Genomic DNA, 17,093 nt, shown 5'->3' with positions numbered 1-17,093 from the left:
TCTTGCATAAATCGCAAAGCTGGCTGGTGTTACACATAGGAGATTATTGTAAGCGGCCGGATTCTAAATGTTACACGACGTGGACATCGCCTTTACAAATATTTTTTTCTGTTTTTCTAGATGAGTTTCGCAGTAAGGTGGGCTGCGAGAACGACGTCCTGCAGATGGCGTGCAACCCACACTCGAGGATAGCCGTCTATTCGGCCAGCTTTGGCAGGACGGAGTACGAGAGTATTCAGTGTCCGCAGCCGCAAGGGGTACCGGAAGAGAGTGAGTTTATTTGCTAACGCACATTATAAGAATCTAGCGCAGACACGTGAAAAAATAATAAATACATTTCCTCGTTGTGTTATTTTTAACATCTCATTTCACTGAGCATTATTTGTAATAATTACCAAATGGAAATACCTAATCATATTTCTTGTTCCCATTTGCGGGTTCGCGGTTTAAAGTTTATTATTATTTTGTACTTGTTTGTATGTGTAATTGTGACATTAACGCTACCGTCAAAATTAACACAAATTAACTTATGAAATGTATGTGCTCTTTATTTTGTTCATGCCAACGGCTCACGTTTTGAAGATTTTTATTTATAAATATGAATATATATCCTGGATTCTCGACATACTCGAATTTTAAAAATGGCAATTAAAATAATTCTCCAATAAAAATATTACGTTTGAGGTAGGTCTATTTTATAAAAATATTTTAATTATGAATGAATTCTACAAAGAAACACTTCCAATTTTAAAAATGATGATACTCAAATTCAAATACTAAAAGTTTATTCAAGTGGAGTTACAGACAGACACAACCAAACAATAACCGAAATCAGTATTTTTTTTAAGAATAACCTTTTTAGTAACATAACTTAACATCATTTTGAAAGATTTAATAAAAAAGTATTAAAAAAAATTATCAAGTCAAAACTCACTGGCCGGATCCCCAAAAAAACAAGTATGTGGTTTAAATACTCAAAATAAATTTTAAAGCGCCCTAGAGGTGATTTTTCACCAAAACTGGGCTATGCAAATTAACAATGATTTAAAAAAAAAATATTTCGACTTTATGTCCGGGTTAAATCTTCCTCACAGGATAAACTAAACCCTTCCACAAACTTTTAAACAAATGATCATCTAGTCAATCCACATTATGCAAGTGCATTATATAAGCAAAATAAATAATAAAAAAAAAACAATACAAGAACAACACGTTAACTCACCAGAGATCAAATGGGAAAATAATTCACCGACTCCAAATATTTTCATATCAGAGGGTTCGGCTTGGTAGAACTCTTAATTTGACCTATAAATCCCACTGATCCCTCAGCATAAACATTTAAAAAATCTTTCGTAATCCTACATTTATTTAAAATGATAGTTTTTGCATTTTTATATAAATATTCTTTGACAGATCTAATGCGCCTTAATTTTGAATGAGAGAGCTAGGTATAATGCCAGTAGCTGAAATAATATTTTTATAGTCTGAGAATGCCAAATTCTTTTAATCTCATTTCCTAAATCTGTGTATTTTCTTATTTTTTCTGAAACAAATTTTTGAATATTTAAAATGTAATTTAAAATATTAATGTTTTATGTTAATATTATTATCACAGTTCATTTTATTTCATTACATGCTGCGACGTATGTTATAATTAAGATATTGATGCTTTACATATATTCTTCTCGTATGGTGGATAATTTTAGTGACACTTAAAATAGTGTGACACCTCTCATATTGCCACACTTTTTTAACAGTTAGTCGGTCACTTTTATCAAGGATATAATTTGTGAAAGTGCAAGAATATACATGCAAATCATTTTTATGAGCGCATATGTGTGCATCCGATAGTGGTTCAAACTGATAAGAATTAGTTTTAATTAAATTAGTTTATAAATCAGACGAAATTAGTAAAAAAAACGTACTAGTAAATAGTAGGTTAGGTAGAGCTATTTATTTTAAACGAAATATTTTGACAATTTCAAGAAAATAGATACTAAATTTTAGCATAGAATACTGTTATAGGTATATGTTTTTGTAACCTATGTGTATATTTCAAATAGCCTGCCTGGTGAGCTATGCGACGGAAACAGTAATGCAGCTCTGTCACGGAAAGCGACGGTGTGCTCTCTCTGCTGACGCTGCTACCTTCGGGAATCCTTGCAAACCAGAGTCAAGGATGTATCTGAAGGTTGTTTATACTTGCGGTAAGTCAAATGTTTAATTATTTGTTTCCTTTCTGTAATGATTTCGTCATCAAAAAACAGACAGAACTCTTTCTGACGGCATGCTGATATACGTTAAGATTGCAATTTTTTGTTAATATCCGATATATTCTACATGGCGCTCTTCTAAATAATAAATAATATTTATAATATTTGAATGATTTGTATAGCGCCTTTTTGTCCAAAATCACCTCAAGGGCACTGTACAGATACATAATATATTTCTACAAACGTAGATATGTTACTATTCTTATTTATTTGTATTTTGTACAGGCCGGTAATAAACATAAAGATGTCTCGTGTATAACAATTTATGTAAATGTTATCAGTTTTGTAAGCAGACCACTGGGTTTTTTCTGGTTATGTCATAATTGACTGTTTTAAATTTATATTTTTGCGACTCTTAATTTGTGATTAATAATCTTGGTGGAATTTTATCGTAAATAGTAAAATGTAAACAAATTTTCACTTTATTTCTCCTTGTTTAGTTATGACGAGTTTAAATTTAAGTACACACCCAGGTATTTAAGTAATTAAGGTGTAAAGTCCTAAATATACACTTAATACATTAACATTCACCAACCTTTCACAGGCTTCATAGCTCAGTGGTCTAAAGCGTCGGCATCGCTATTCTGTCGATCCTAGTTCAATCCTCACTCCGGCAAAAAAAAAAAAAAAAGGATGTGCTCGTAAACGCCTTGTAAAAGCATCACTTAAAAATGCCGCCTAACATTTTTTTATAACAAAAACGCCATAACATATATTATTATACTATTTTTTTTAAATAGCTCCACACGGGAGACCATGAGGAAAATAATTTACCTCATGGCATACATCATCTTGTAGCGGCAGCTACTAGTAGGTTAATAATTAAATTTTTAAGGATTACATCTTAAAAGATTAAGTTATGAGAAGGAAAAATAACTGATGGGTGGTTAAGAAACTGGGGGTCAGTGTATCCAGGAGTGACGGATCTATGTATCGATCTCTTCAACTGCCGAGCGATGGGTCGAGAGTGAGTCCGGCCGGTGAGGTCCAAAGGCCTCCCTCAACCAGTCTATATCGATCCGACACACAACGCAGCATGTGGGCAGACGCATCTGCTGCCCAGATCTAAACAAACCTTACCCCATAAACCTGGGCACCCCTGCTAAGTCACCAAACGTAGTCAATTACTTGGGGTGACTTATGGCAAAGGTGTTGGTTATCCAATATATGGTTCTCGGGGCGGCCATATACCTGTGCATGTATTATTTGTAAATTATTAAATATTAAACTATACAATATATATTCAATCATGGGATATAAATACTATAAATGCATACCCATCACCAAACTGTAAATAAAATCTTTTGTTATCTACCCCTCCCACAACAAATGAAACGCCATAACATTAAGCAAAAATGTACCAGTGTTAAAGTGGTCTGATAAAAAAATTAACAAGTGGAAAATAGTTTTAAATTTATTTCGGTACTCAGAATTAACGGCCATTTAAAATATATTTTTAAGCTGTTCAAACTTCTGGCATTAATTTTGGGTACTTTACCCGGAATCAAAATTTATAATACAACGAAACGAAGAAAGTCAACTCTGGTTTTTCTTCTATGGCGAATAAATCTTTCGCCTTTTACTAAAGATTTACGCTGAGGGGAGCAATCAAACGAGTTTGTAAACCAAAAAACCAAAAATAATATGCATTCAAATGATAGGTAATGAAATATTTGTATTCATTAACAGTTCCACGCAAGGTCTTGAAAGAACGATACGAAGGCCCCCCAGAGGAAGATGAAATTCCCCTTTCAGAAGGTCACCCGACATCAGACTCAGACGACTTCTATGACACAGGTGAATAATCTATTTATCTTTGGTGTGAACGATATATACCATTTTTGTAGTTTGATGGAACAGCTTTGACGAAAAAAAAGCACAAAATACCATTTGACTTAAGCTATGCGAACGTTTTTGAAGTTCGATAAAGTTTTTTTATTGTGAATAACGCACAAGAGTCTTAACTGCTCCTAACTTTTCAGAGTCAGTGGGCTATCTCAAATTGAGGGATGTTGTGAGACGAGTGTGGAAGGAAAGAAGAAAGTTTGGAAGCACCTCAGATATTCCGATTTGGTCAACAAATAACTATGACTAATGACTAATTTTGAAGTAACTTTTCGATTATGAATGGCAGTCTATCACCAGGGCGATACTCAGAGTATCTACCGCATTGATATGATAGAAGGTTGACTGAAATAAATATTTACTTGGCAAAATGACCGCCTTCATGTAATGAAGTTATGACGTTTTCATCAATTAAATTAATAACATGACTTATGTTATATTCTGTTCAGTTTCTACAAGAGATCTTTCTGCAGATACAGGTGACGACAATTCGTACAAGGAGTCTGCTGCCATCCCTCCAGCGCCCAAGGTGGCCGCTAACCCCCCGGTGAAGGCGCCTGAGAACTCGTCCTGGGCGCCCGGGGGCCCACCGGGGCTTGTGGGCCCCTCGGGAATGGGCCCCGAGCCCGACTGGCAGGTGACCAGAGCGCCGCACGACACGGGGAGAAGAGGAGTTGGGGGTAAGCATGACATGTTATTGCTACCTAATGTGGAGTGGAGAAAAATCCTAGTTAATTTAAGCGTATTTAATAAGTTTAAGAAAGAGACGAGGACGCTTCGATGGTTTGGACAAGTTAAGTAGATGCACGGAGAAACGAGTGTAAGAAGAATATATTGCGTGAAAGTGAATGGTAGATCGTGGTAAGTCATGGCAAGATTAAGAGAATCAAATACTTGAGTCGGGTCACGAAAAAAGTAAGAATAACCCTGTATGAGATGATGCATAAATGTGAATCAAGCTTGAAGTGTCTGTCAAGACAGTCCTTTCGCCATTACGCTGATTCCCCGCAAGGGTAGGCAGAAACTGTGGACCCCACAAAACTCAGTGTTGGCACACACTTCTTGCTTCTTTCACATTCGTACACCGTGTCATACAAACTTTCCTTAATAATAAATTGATTTAAGATGTTGTAAAGTTATGTAATTTCTAATCAATCATTAAAAAAGACAACAGCTAGACAACAATAAAATTTTAGAAGCATAGTCATATGCGTTTACCGATCTTTTGTTGTGATTTAATATAAGGGTTGTAGTTGTTTTGACTAAACGATACTCAAAATTTATCAATAAAACGATTACGGTTAAATTACATCGTTTACCTTCGCGTATTTCATTGGCTAGATTTGGACGATGTTTTTCATCTATGTAAATTCCCTCTTATAGTTAAATAGACGTGGGTTAATCGTAGCAACGCTTACATGATTTACGTTATTGGTAGGAAACAGAAAATACAAAAATTTAAACATTGCTTAAAATGGCCTTGGCCGTGTTTGGTGATTAGTTCTGAAAAGCCAGGTATTTCCCCACCTTCTTCTCCTCCCCATCTCTTTCCCCTGCCATATACCATCAGCTTCACAACATACCATATAAACCATTGTTGGGAATGCCATAGCCTGACTGACTCCATGATAGTTGGGAGCAGTAAGTCAGAAACTTAACTAATTATAATTAAATTATTTCCCAACAAAAAGACATTAGAAAAATAAATTTCAATTTCCAATATAATTTTTTAATTTTAATTTATTTCACTTTCAACAATTCCCAGATACGATTTAGTAACAACAAGTTAATTTTTCAATGAAATTTGTTATCACATTTCAGCGGTTCGCCGAAAACCAAAACAAATAACAAATTGATTAATATCGAATGAATACTCGACACTTCGTGCATTAATATACCCTGAACTCCATTCGAGTATTTCGGGGGTATATTATTTATTCACCCTTCGGGATATTTGCGATAAAAGTGTTGCCAGATTGAGAAAGATACCCGAATTATTTGACCGCGGGGAAGCATAAAACGGGAAATTGGCCCTACCCACTACCCATGTTTTACGAGGTCCGACAATAAACTTAGGGCATTAATAATACTATGTTGGGAATCTACTAGGCAGCCGGACAATATCTGCAACTAGCAGTAAAAGGGCTTATCTTTATATCGCGTAGGTAATTACTCAGCAGCGCTTAAGTTGACGTCATCTGAAAATGTCGTGTATCGACGTTTTTATAAAATGAAGAAATTATGTGTACAAGATTCATTTTCGTTTATTTTTTCTACTTCGGTAATCATATCAGATTCTTTAAATTAAATATGTACTGAGTATTGAGAGACGTACTTGACTTACTTCAAATGTTTTTTCCTGAAATTCTATGAAGTAAAAAATGTTAATGAAATTTTTGTCTCCGGTGACATTTTTGATGTAATTTGTCCTCAATAAACACATAGAAAATCAGTAATAATTAGAAAGCGTAGGTCGATCTGAGGGACTGGGCATAAATAAATGACCACTGACGACATGTGGAAGAATTTAAAGAAAAAGATAGAAAAAAAAATTTTGAAAAAAAAAAACAACAAAATTATCCGTATCCCAAAATTTCATTTACACTTTATACTTTTTTTTGGAGGTATTATGCCGTGTTGCGCTACCTTATTTTTAGCCAACGTTTCGGACAGCATTGCAGAGTCTATCATCAGGGCAGATTTCTAATCATGTCCGAAACGTTGGCTACAGAAGGAGGTAGCGCAACACGGCATAATACCCCAATAACATACTTTAATACTTTTGGCCGTGAAGATCTCAAATCATACCTTACGAATCACTTGTTTAAGCAAATCAAGTACATCCCTTAACACCCTGTATTATCTTTTTACGAATTCATATTTACGCTCTCTTGATTTATTTTTTTTGGCACAAAAACGTTTATAATTTTTTTTTGTCTAAACTGGATTTTCCCGTTTTACAACAAATTTGCATATTGAGTGATTATAAGAAGAATATGTACTAAGTAAAAATTGATAATAATAGTTAAGTAGTGGTTGCCTACATGGCTTTCACAAGTACGAATACAAATACCAATACCAATAATAAAATAGTGTAAAAAAATAAAAAAATCTTCAACTAAAAAAAAACAAAGCAAAGTCAACACAGAAACTAAATGTATAATCATCTGAAAATGGTAAGGATTTTATTTGTCGGCGGGAGTGTAAAGACGAAAATAATAAATGAATTTTGAAAAACTATTAAGATGATTGCCAATTAAAAAAAATAACGAGGTTTGTCGAGACGGTAGCTTTTGTAAACCATTATTCTTATTAGTTTATAAAAGTTTATTATATAAGTTTTTGCTTTCAAGTTTTTCTATTTTTTATAACAATTTTAGCGAAGTAAAAAACCGTAAATTAAAGTGTTTAACTCTTAACTCTTAAACCCTACCTTGGGTACTGGAGTACCCCCCTGGTGTTTAAAATATCAACAATTTTGACAATATTGCACTGTTGCAAAAATCGCTCTAGCTAATCTACTCTCGATAAATGGCACGTAAGTACGTCGGTAAGCCGTGACCTCCCGGCAAGTGCAGTCGCGTCCACAGGTGTTCCGGGGTACCCCAGTACCCCGTGGTAGGAATAGTGTTAGTTCTTCCTTCCAGTTATACTTGAATTACTGAAGTTGTTTTTCGACACCTCTCTGGTAAGTTTACACATTATTTATGATTTACTTTGTGATAATGGCTAGAGTACAGTATTGATAGAGAGGGCCTGCGCCCAGTAACGAGACATTCATGGACTAATAATGTGTTATGAATGTAATGACAGTGTATGCAGTGTAATGAGGTGTTGTATTGTTTTCAGATATGGAATCCCAGACTCGAAATCTTGGGAGGGGTAAAATTGCAGCTGCTGTGTTGGTTTCTGCCGACGAAGAGCTAAACCTAGTTCTAGACCATTCTGAAGTCCCATCTCATGAAGACGGTGATCAAGTGGAAGGAAATGAAGAGTATTTAGTGCCTGACAATGATGGGTCTGGTACAAATGAAGAAGATAGGCGCTTGGTTCGTGTGCTAGATTCTCCATTAGTTCTGTACAGAAAATGTCATAATAATTTTATGGAACTGACTGCTCCCGTACAAGGTCTTAACATAAACCTGACATATAACAATTGGTTCACGTCTATACCCACGGCCAAGAAGTTACTGGAAAAATGGATAACATTAGTTGAAACTGTAAAGAAGAATAAACGAGAAATTCCTCGTGTATACTTGGACACTAAAAATTGAGAAAGATTCACCTCAATGTTTGCCTACGACGGATCTCTCACACTTTTGTCGTATTGTCCTCTGAAGTCAGCTAAGAAGAAAGCTGTAATCATGCTGTCCACCATGCATGACAGCCCTGACAAGGATAATGAAGTGTACCATCCAGAAATAATACATTTCTATAATAAAACCAAATGCGGGGTGGATGTGTTCGACCAACTTTGTAAGAAGTACTCAACGTCCAGGAAGACCAAAAGGTAGCCCATGTGTCTCTTCTACCGGTTGCTAAATGCCGTTGTTGTCAACTCTTGGGTCTTATTCAAGCTGTTAACTAACATTTTGACGGCCGGCGTGGTCTAGTGGTATACGCTTTTGACTACAGATCCGAAGGTCGCGGGTTCGAACCCGGCGTGCGCAAATAAATTTTATTTGATTAATTTGTGTTATTTCACAATTAATTAATTTAAAATAATATATAGTATATTTGCGGCACGTTCCAGAGTGGAAGATACTCTCAGTATCGCCCTGGTGTAAGACCACCATTCAGAATTGAAACGTTGCTTGAAATGGCTTTAGCCGTGTTTGGTGACCAGATCTGAATAGCCAGGTACTTCCCCACCTTCCTCTTCCCCATCTCCCTCCCCTCCCCAATACCCTCAGCCTCACATCATACCCCAATTGGGGATGCCATAGTCTCACTGGCTCCAGACGGGAGCAGTTGGGACTCTTGTGCGGTAATACTGTAAAAAAAAAAAAAAAAATTGATATAGAGAAAATCACTAAGCGGCGTGAATTTCTTAAGAGTTTGTCAATGGCACTAATATATTCTCATATGAGAACAAAATTTCAATGGCCAAGTTTACCCGGGATATCAGAGAAACTATACGTGCAGTCTTGAATATTCATAGTGAAGATCATAGGCCGGTCCCTGATAATCTCAAACCTGGTCGTTGCTGTTTTTGTCCGCGCACAAAGGACAGAAAATCTCGATCTGTCTGTAACACTTGTCGCCGCCATATTTGTGCTGACCATCAATACAAAATCTGTCCTTCATGTGACGACAAAAATGTCTATTAGTTTTTATTAATAAATTTTATTGTCTTTTCTTATTACTTTGCCATAATACAAATAATATTTTAAAAAATATCAAATACTTTTATTTTATTAATTTTTTTCTGCCCGGGGTACTTCAGTACCCCGTGGTAGGAATAATTACATTCCCAGAGTGGTAGGGTTTAAGAGTTAATAAGATATTAAGTGGCAGGGGTTAATCATAAACCAGCTTGGAAAGGATATATATTTATATGTTTATTTGTTTATTACAAAATAATACATGATTTACAATTATATCAGTATGCAAAATAGATATTTTTTCCTAATTATTCTACTACTCCATTAGGTGAGCTCCAGGAGTTTATGGGAAAAAATAAATTTAATTAATTTTAAATTTAAATAAAGTATTTTTGTATTATCGCATATAATTTTGAATTCTTAATTTAATGAAGTGTGAACATCGTCAATAAAAACGTAGATTTTTTCATGTGAAATTCAATGGTTTTCCTTAAAGTTTTCCACTAAAGTATAAAAAAATCTATTTCATGAAAAATTTAACAAAAAAAAAAAATTGTTTTACAATTTCTTCGTTTGTAGATTGTACTGTATTGGCAAAATTCACTATGATTTAAATATTAATAATACCTCGAAATTCATCGTAATACAGTTTTTGTTAATTGTGACCTTATGCGACAAAGCTAAATTATTTCAAGACACTCTCTTTTACTAAGACCACGCTTCTGAAAATCAAATTTGAAAAAAAAAAGGTTTTTTTTTATTTTCTTACGAAATCCGCTTTTAAAAACCCTTAAAAATGAACTGGTATCTTACTAAGATTAAGACAGGATTTAAAAAAACATAATATTTTGCAGGGTTGGCAAAGAGTCCTATTTCTTTAAAATCCGATGAAATGTTTCTGCAAATATTTAAATCTTGTTCATTACCTATGTCAAGATTACAAAATATATTTTTTATGTGTGGTTCCAAAACATTGACGATTTTAAAACTTGAAAATTTTAACAATATTCGTCTATGAGAAATGTAAAGAAATTCCAAAATAATAAATCCCCCTCCATTTTCAAAGGCAATCAGCAATATCCTCTAAACCTTATTCCATGGCCGCGGCAAATCCTTATTTCCAATAATATAAAACCCTTAATAATCTGCTCCTTTTGGACGGAGTCTGCAGCATGGCAATAGTAATCCCTCTGTGACCATTCTATCTGTGAGCTCATCCCTCAAGAGCACAATACAAATCTTCTATTAATATCCAGTATCCACCCTACACATATAGATATAATGTAAATGTCCCACCCACCCCATTTCTATTTGTGAATGCCTTTCTTTCCGTTCGGGATTTTTTTGTAGTTAATTCTTCAAAAGATCCACAATGTTCTCTGCATTGGAACAGAATAATCATAACCTTTGATTCTGAAAGAGATTTTTTTGTTTGTTTGGAGAGCAGATTAACTATGACTTTTTTTGCCTTGACAATTGTTTAAAGAAAGCAGTAATAAACAGTAAGTACTAAGCAGCAGGCGATAATTGGTTTATGTTTCAGCAATTTCAATCATTTTATATAAACCTCAATTCTAAATATTAATTAAATAATCCTAGTTAATATGCTGAATTCAATGTAATATAAAAAATTAAATATTATAAACTGAGAATTTTTCAATAATTGTTTATTTACATATAAAAATATATTTTTTTAAGAAGAGACAAAAAAAATATTTATTTATTGAATTAGTTCAATTCAATTAATTCACTTTATTTTGTTTTTTTTTTAAAGGTAACAAATTAAACCATTTAAAAAAATGTTCAATAATTCAGTGTCCATAGAATTTAGATGTATACTTTGATATATTTGGTAGTATGATGGAATAATTAGATATAATATGTCACTTAATCTTAAAGCAATTTATAAAAATGATAGAAGAAGAATATAATATTAGTACATCTAAACAAAAAAGAATAAGGCACAGAAGAAAACAAAACGGTAACTTTCTCCACTGGTAACAACGCCTCTTACCACTTGGCCATTGGGAACTAATTATTTTACGTCATTTTTATCGATCTCATAATTCTAGTACTATTCTAAATTACTATTTCCTATATTTTTGCCTGCTAGCTTTTTGAAAGAAAACAAATTTCCTAGGTTATTAACGAGATCCTGGGTTCGATTACCAGTTGAGATCGTTACCTTTTTATTTTTCTTTGTTTTGTACTGTACCATGTTTTATTTAGATTTATTAATATTATTTTCTTCTTCAATGATAAATTACATTGATTGGTACAATCTAAAGTTATAAATCTAAATACATTTAAGTAACCAAAAGATTTTCAGATTTATATTATTTTCAGAAAAATTTGTGGAAATCATGATTTTTAGATCAAAGTTATTATTGAATTATTGTTTTCGCCCATAAAGGGGACCTGGCAGATTACTTTTAGTTTTGATCCACATTAGGAATAAACTAATGGCATTAATTTTTTTCTTATTATTTTCTCCACTTTCCATCAATTTTTTCCGGCTATCAGTTTGAAATCGATCGCAAGTCGCAGTGTAATACAGTTTTACGCAATATGTATTCTCGAAACGCAAAGCACGCTATATACGAAATATTCACAATTTACGTACTGTAAATAACAGTGAATAATACCGCAGTGGATCTATCTCCTTTTTCTACAGTACCCTTCTAATCCATTAGTTATTGTCGATTATGATCATTATGATCGATCTCCTAGTATAACTGAGGTAGGGTTTGCGGCTTGAAAACCTCGCCAAATATAATTGAGTTATAACAAATGTTTGTCTTATACACTACCAAACATATAATATTTACGCGTGAAAAAACATTCTTTATAAAAATGCAAGCGTTCCACAAATTATTTATTTATCTCATCTCATCTCGTTCGGCAAGTTATTCCCCAAATAAATAATTCAGTCCTGCTTTCCGTGCGTGTCCATCAATTCATGTCACTTCGTTTCAGGTTCCCCGTTTCTCTACTCGTATTATATTATTATTAATTTCAGGGGGAAAAATTCATTTTTTCAACCCTCCGCCGTTGCTGAAATTTGCATAGAGAATATTCCAAATGAATTTCGGGAGTGTGACTAATACACGCATGACCGACACGCTTGGAAATGCACGCCGTCAGGGTCACTGAAAAGTTAACCAATAGAAGTATGCTGTGGGCGTGTCCGTGTGACCAAAGTAGCTTTTTTTTCTGTCTTGTGAATTATCGACAGATTATCGAACAGATATTTGATTGGTTCATAATTGCCCCGTTGCTATGCGCCGTACGCATTGTATAATATATAAACTGATATAAGTGTGTTAGAAGCGTGTCCGTATTCCATAACTAATAATAATCCTGGTCTTTTTGATATTTTTTATCAATAAATTTTTCACACATAAATAGCTACAATTATTAATAGAAAACCAAAAAAAACAAGCCTTCTTTTCAAGCCATATGAGAAAGAAACAAATTCGTTCGACACTTGCGATGATTATGTTCCTCCACGGCAGTTACGTCGAACTGTATCGATAGTGACCAATACAGTTCAATTAATAGGTATATTGTGCGGTTAACAGCAATCCCGTCCAATTATCACATCGTGATAAAGCAAATGCTTGAAGACTTGCCAACGTCGGCGTTCAAATACTTATTGCGCAGATTCAAAGTTAAATGTTTGAATCCTGGCCTTGCGATTAGCGTTAACAAAACAAATATTTCGGGGACCAATGGGGTCACTAAACATCAGGAATTGGCTTCATCGCTTGTAAGTGGGACCCTACCAGAAGTCTGGCGCTGCCGTCAGAAGAACGTTTTCGCTCGAGGCTAGTCGCGTTTTGTATCTGATGATCCGTTTTAGATAATTTAAAAAATGTTTCTAGTTGCTTAGTGTGGCTATTACAAATACTCCCCCATGATCTTTATTGATAAACGAATTTCATTATTTTGAATGTGAACTATATGTGATTTAAGCGTTTAAAATTGTTGACAAAATACCTTAGCTTACTTTTAAGTTTTTCTACCTGATTTGTCCATTTGAGTTGTTGCTTGAGCAGTGACCAAGATGGTTAAAATAATATAACATTTTTAAAAGCTCTTCACAGTATGATGTGGGGAAGTGCGTGGATCCGTATGCCTGAAGTAAACTCAAATTTTCCTAACTTGGTAAAATTATCTAAAAATGTTCAAATATGGAAATTCTTTTTTGAAAAGATAATTAATTTCATTACCCTCCTTGGTCTTAGGAATTGAATGGTCATTTGTAATTTGTTGACAACCGCTTTCAAATTGATATAATTGCACGTCTAGAAATAATCTGTTCATAGGTCAGGGCGAATGGTGGCGGGCATTGACTTTACTTATACGGTTTTATTCTGTTCAGTGGCAATAATAATAATAATATATTTTTTTAGTTAATATCGTGTGGTGAAATGCTTTGTTTTAAAACCTAATAAATTAATAGGTAATGTCCCTGAAATAATGTTTGTAAAGTTTTTCCAGTAATATTTTTACTAGTTACTGACCGGTTCCTACTTTCTTTTTACACTTTTTTTTAACTTAATTTGACTTAATTTTATATTTTGAAGCTCATTAAGAAAAGCCCTTTTAACCGTCAGTAGCCAAACAAAATCGTTAAAAAACAGTTTTTTTTACATTAGCTCCACACAGGAGGCCCCTCAGAGACTATGTCTGTGGGGATGCTGTGTGGAGGGTGAAAGGAAAGGATGAAAAGTTCTGTGAGTAGGAATCTGGGGGTCAGTGAGTCCAGCAATGACGGACGTATGAATCTATCCCTCCCACTCAAAGATATTATACGAGATGTGCTATGAGCAGTTCATACTGTGTGGGATTGTTTTGCCCAGTGTCGCCGGTTTTGTTCACCAATACTACTGCACACCTTCGCTTACGCTAAGGTATCCGCACTAATACATAGAACAGATTTCTGTGCGTACACGTCCCGACAGTATTCAAAGTACCCTAATTAGGTAGTACTCCGCCTACGGTCCGGCGGCAAACATAGCATATCTCGTTATTCTAATATCTTTGCTCCCACTGCGCTGAATGGCGATGTTCCGAGAGAGTCCTGTTGAAGAGGTCAACTCACACCGCGAAATATTTATTTATTTAATTCAATTTAATTTTGAACCAAGTATTTAATCTAGCAGCAAGGAATCTAGTTAGTAGTTGTTTTTGAATAAATAACTTCAAATTTTTGTATTTGAGATCTAAGTAACACATTTCTAAAAATTATTGTAACTGTTATGGTATCTTGTTATGTGTATCTCTGTTATCCAAAACATAAGTGTAATTCTAGAAGGTCTCTAAAGTTGTTTCTACAAATTTAATTGAACACCTTATAATGTTGAGGCCAACAGTATAAATATTATATTTTTAACTTCGTAATTCAATATGTTTACCGTGGTATAATAAATACGCACATAAAATTACAAGCTTCTTATTTACTAATATTGGGTTTGAAAACCTTCAATCTCATTTCAATTCATATTTAAACTATTCGACAAAGTTATATCTTTTTATACGTATAATAATTATATTTTCGCCTTTCAGATAATTTCGATGTACCCAACCACAAGTAATATAAATTAACATCTTACTATTTCAATACACTCTGAGTAATTTCGTTTTAGGTGCTATAATAAACGTACGACAGTAACTTTTTACTATCGCTGCGACGGCTAACTCAATTATTATCAATACATTATATTGTGAGTTGTCTTGAAGACCAAACTTAAATTAAACATTAATGTCTAGCATTTTTACGACAATTTTTACGCTTATTGATTAGCTTTGTAAAGCCCTCTTGAGTTGAAAATCCACAAAATTCCATTAATTAATTAAAATTATTACGTTTTTTCATTCACGTTTACGAACAGTTTTTTCAATATAATCATTATATTCGCTATTGATAATGTCTTTCTCAGGTGGCTCTCTGACTACTCCCATCATTCACTACTATTTACTACAAAGTTACTGTTAAAAAAAACTACATTACATTGACTTTAATCCCTCTAGCGTTAAAGGGTCATATTTATGACCGGGCTAAAACATGAAATATTTTAGACATTTTTTGTTTTTTAATGAGTTTTTATTAATTCACAATGTACATTTGTTACGTATAAATTTTTTTTTATAAAATTAGCTAATTAGCTAATTTTATAAAAAAAATAAATTTATACGTAACAAATGTACATTGTGAATTAATAAAAACTCATTAAAAAACAAAAAATGTCTAGAAATTGTTACATAGTGAATGCCAAAGAAATACAAAAAATGAAATATTTTATAAAAGTGTTTTTCTTTTTTCTTCTAACATGCAAAAATATTTTTTTTCTGACGTTAGAAAGAGAGATAATAATTCTTTTCATTTTATCTCAAATATTTATACTGGAATCCATTAATAAAATCCTAAGAATAGCCAAAATGAATAATTCATATATCGCGATGCTACCGTAACAATCGGCTTAACTTAAAAAACACATTTCTAATTTTTTACTATACCAACGAGCTAAAATTGAAGGTACAGTTTTCTTACAAATTTCCCAATAAATCGAATGTGTTTTCGAAATACGGAGTTCTCTAAACTTTTCTTTGATCGGAGTAAAAAATTAAGTCTGCGTTTTTGACAAATTTTTTCACGTTTGATATTAAAATTTCATTATTTAGAAAAAGTAATGTTTATTTATGTTTGTTTATACACCGGAAAATATATATATATTTTTTTTTTAAGCCGTCCATCTTTTTACGGAATATTAAAAATAAGAGGTGTGTAGCGCATTTGAAATACACAGAAAACATTGCAAACTGAATTAATGTGATGAATGGTTAATTCGACTCCGTATCTTATTCCAGTGCAGAGATATTGCGTTAAGTATTCCTCGAGCTTCCCTACTTCTTCTACCATTCAAACCACTTTGAAATTTTTGACATCAATTTTCTCATCAGTCGACCACTTTTAGAATTTTGCGAGCACAAACGTACGCAGGCTAAATAATATTAACATTTTATTGGACTTTTGTCTGGAATGCATCGGTAAATGAAGAAGAACTTGAAATAGTTCATTGACCCATAAAAATCAAACAAGTCTAATATTTTGTGAATGAAAATATTTTGCTTACTTTATAACGTCAAATAAAACGCGCTTCATTGTGAAAAAATGGCTTCCTGTTTTCTTAAACACTTTAACTTCTTTACAAATATGACCCTCTGGTGACAGAATTGAACGCAAAATAACTGTTGTGAAACAAAATTTTCCATCTAGTATGCTTCAAAAGTACATGTAATGACAAAAAGGGCAGTCCAATCTAAAATTAACAATTTTATACGATAAGGCAGATCAAATATTTTTCGCCTTTCAGATAATTTCGATGTACCCTATTCCACAACGTAATGCCTTTTTTTCCCTCATCCTAATAATACGCGCTTATGACCACTTATAAAAAAATCAAAATTTTGTGAAATAACTCCTTTCTCAAAAACGTAAGTCCCAAAACTGTCCAAAAAATATAAAGTGGATTCTGTAAGGGTCACGAATATTTCGTACTTTTTTATTGTAATGTTTGCTTTTCTTTGTACTGAACAGATTGAAATTAGAAACAAATTATTATCTTAATCCTAAAACGTGGCACAC

The 17,093-nt window shown here is 33.4% G+C and overlaps 1 protein-coding gene and 1 pseudogene across 1 annotated transcript in view; both read left to right on the top strand.

Moving 5' to 3' along the window:
• The window catches only part of LOC149419309 (uncharacterized), a 334,474-nt gene that overhangs the window by 284,417 nt on the left and 32,964 nt on the right, over positions 1-17,093 (top strand). Inside the window, exons 5-9 of the mRNA XM_089637967.1 lie at positions 121-270; positions 2,064-2,207; positions 3,963-4,070; positions 4,592-4,798; positions 7,968-8,141. Of these exons, the coding sequence (XP_089494093.1) occupies positions 121-270; positions 2,064-2,207; positions 3,963-4,070; positions 4,592-4,798; positions 7,968-8,141 (783 nt within the window). The remainder of the gene's footprint in view (positions 1-120; positions 271-2,063; positions 2,208-3,962; positions 4,071-4,591; positions 4,799-7,967; positions 8,142-17,093) is intronic.
• Positions 3,811-3,903, top strand: LOC149419310 (U5 spliceosomal RNA; annotated as a pseudogene).

This window comes from Hesperophylax consimilis, chromosome 12 (genome assembly GCF_061612785.1).
Source record: "Hesperophylax consimilis isolate HC1 chromosome 12, BYU_Hcon_1.0, whole genome shotgun sequence".
NCBI classification, from domain to species: domain Eukaryota; kingdom Metazoa; phylum Arthropoda; class Insecta; order Trichoptera; family Limnephilidae; genus Hesperophylax; species Hesperophylax consimilis.
Note: the sequence above shows the minus strand (reverse complement) of the source record. Positions and strands in the feature narration are given on the sequence as shown.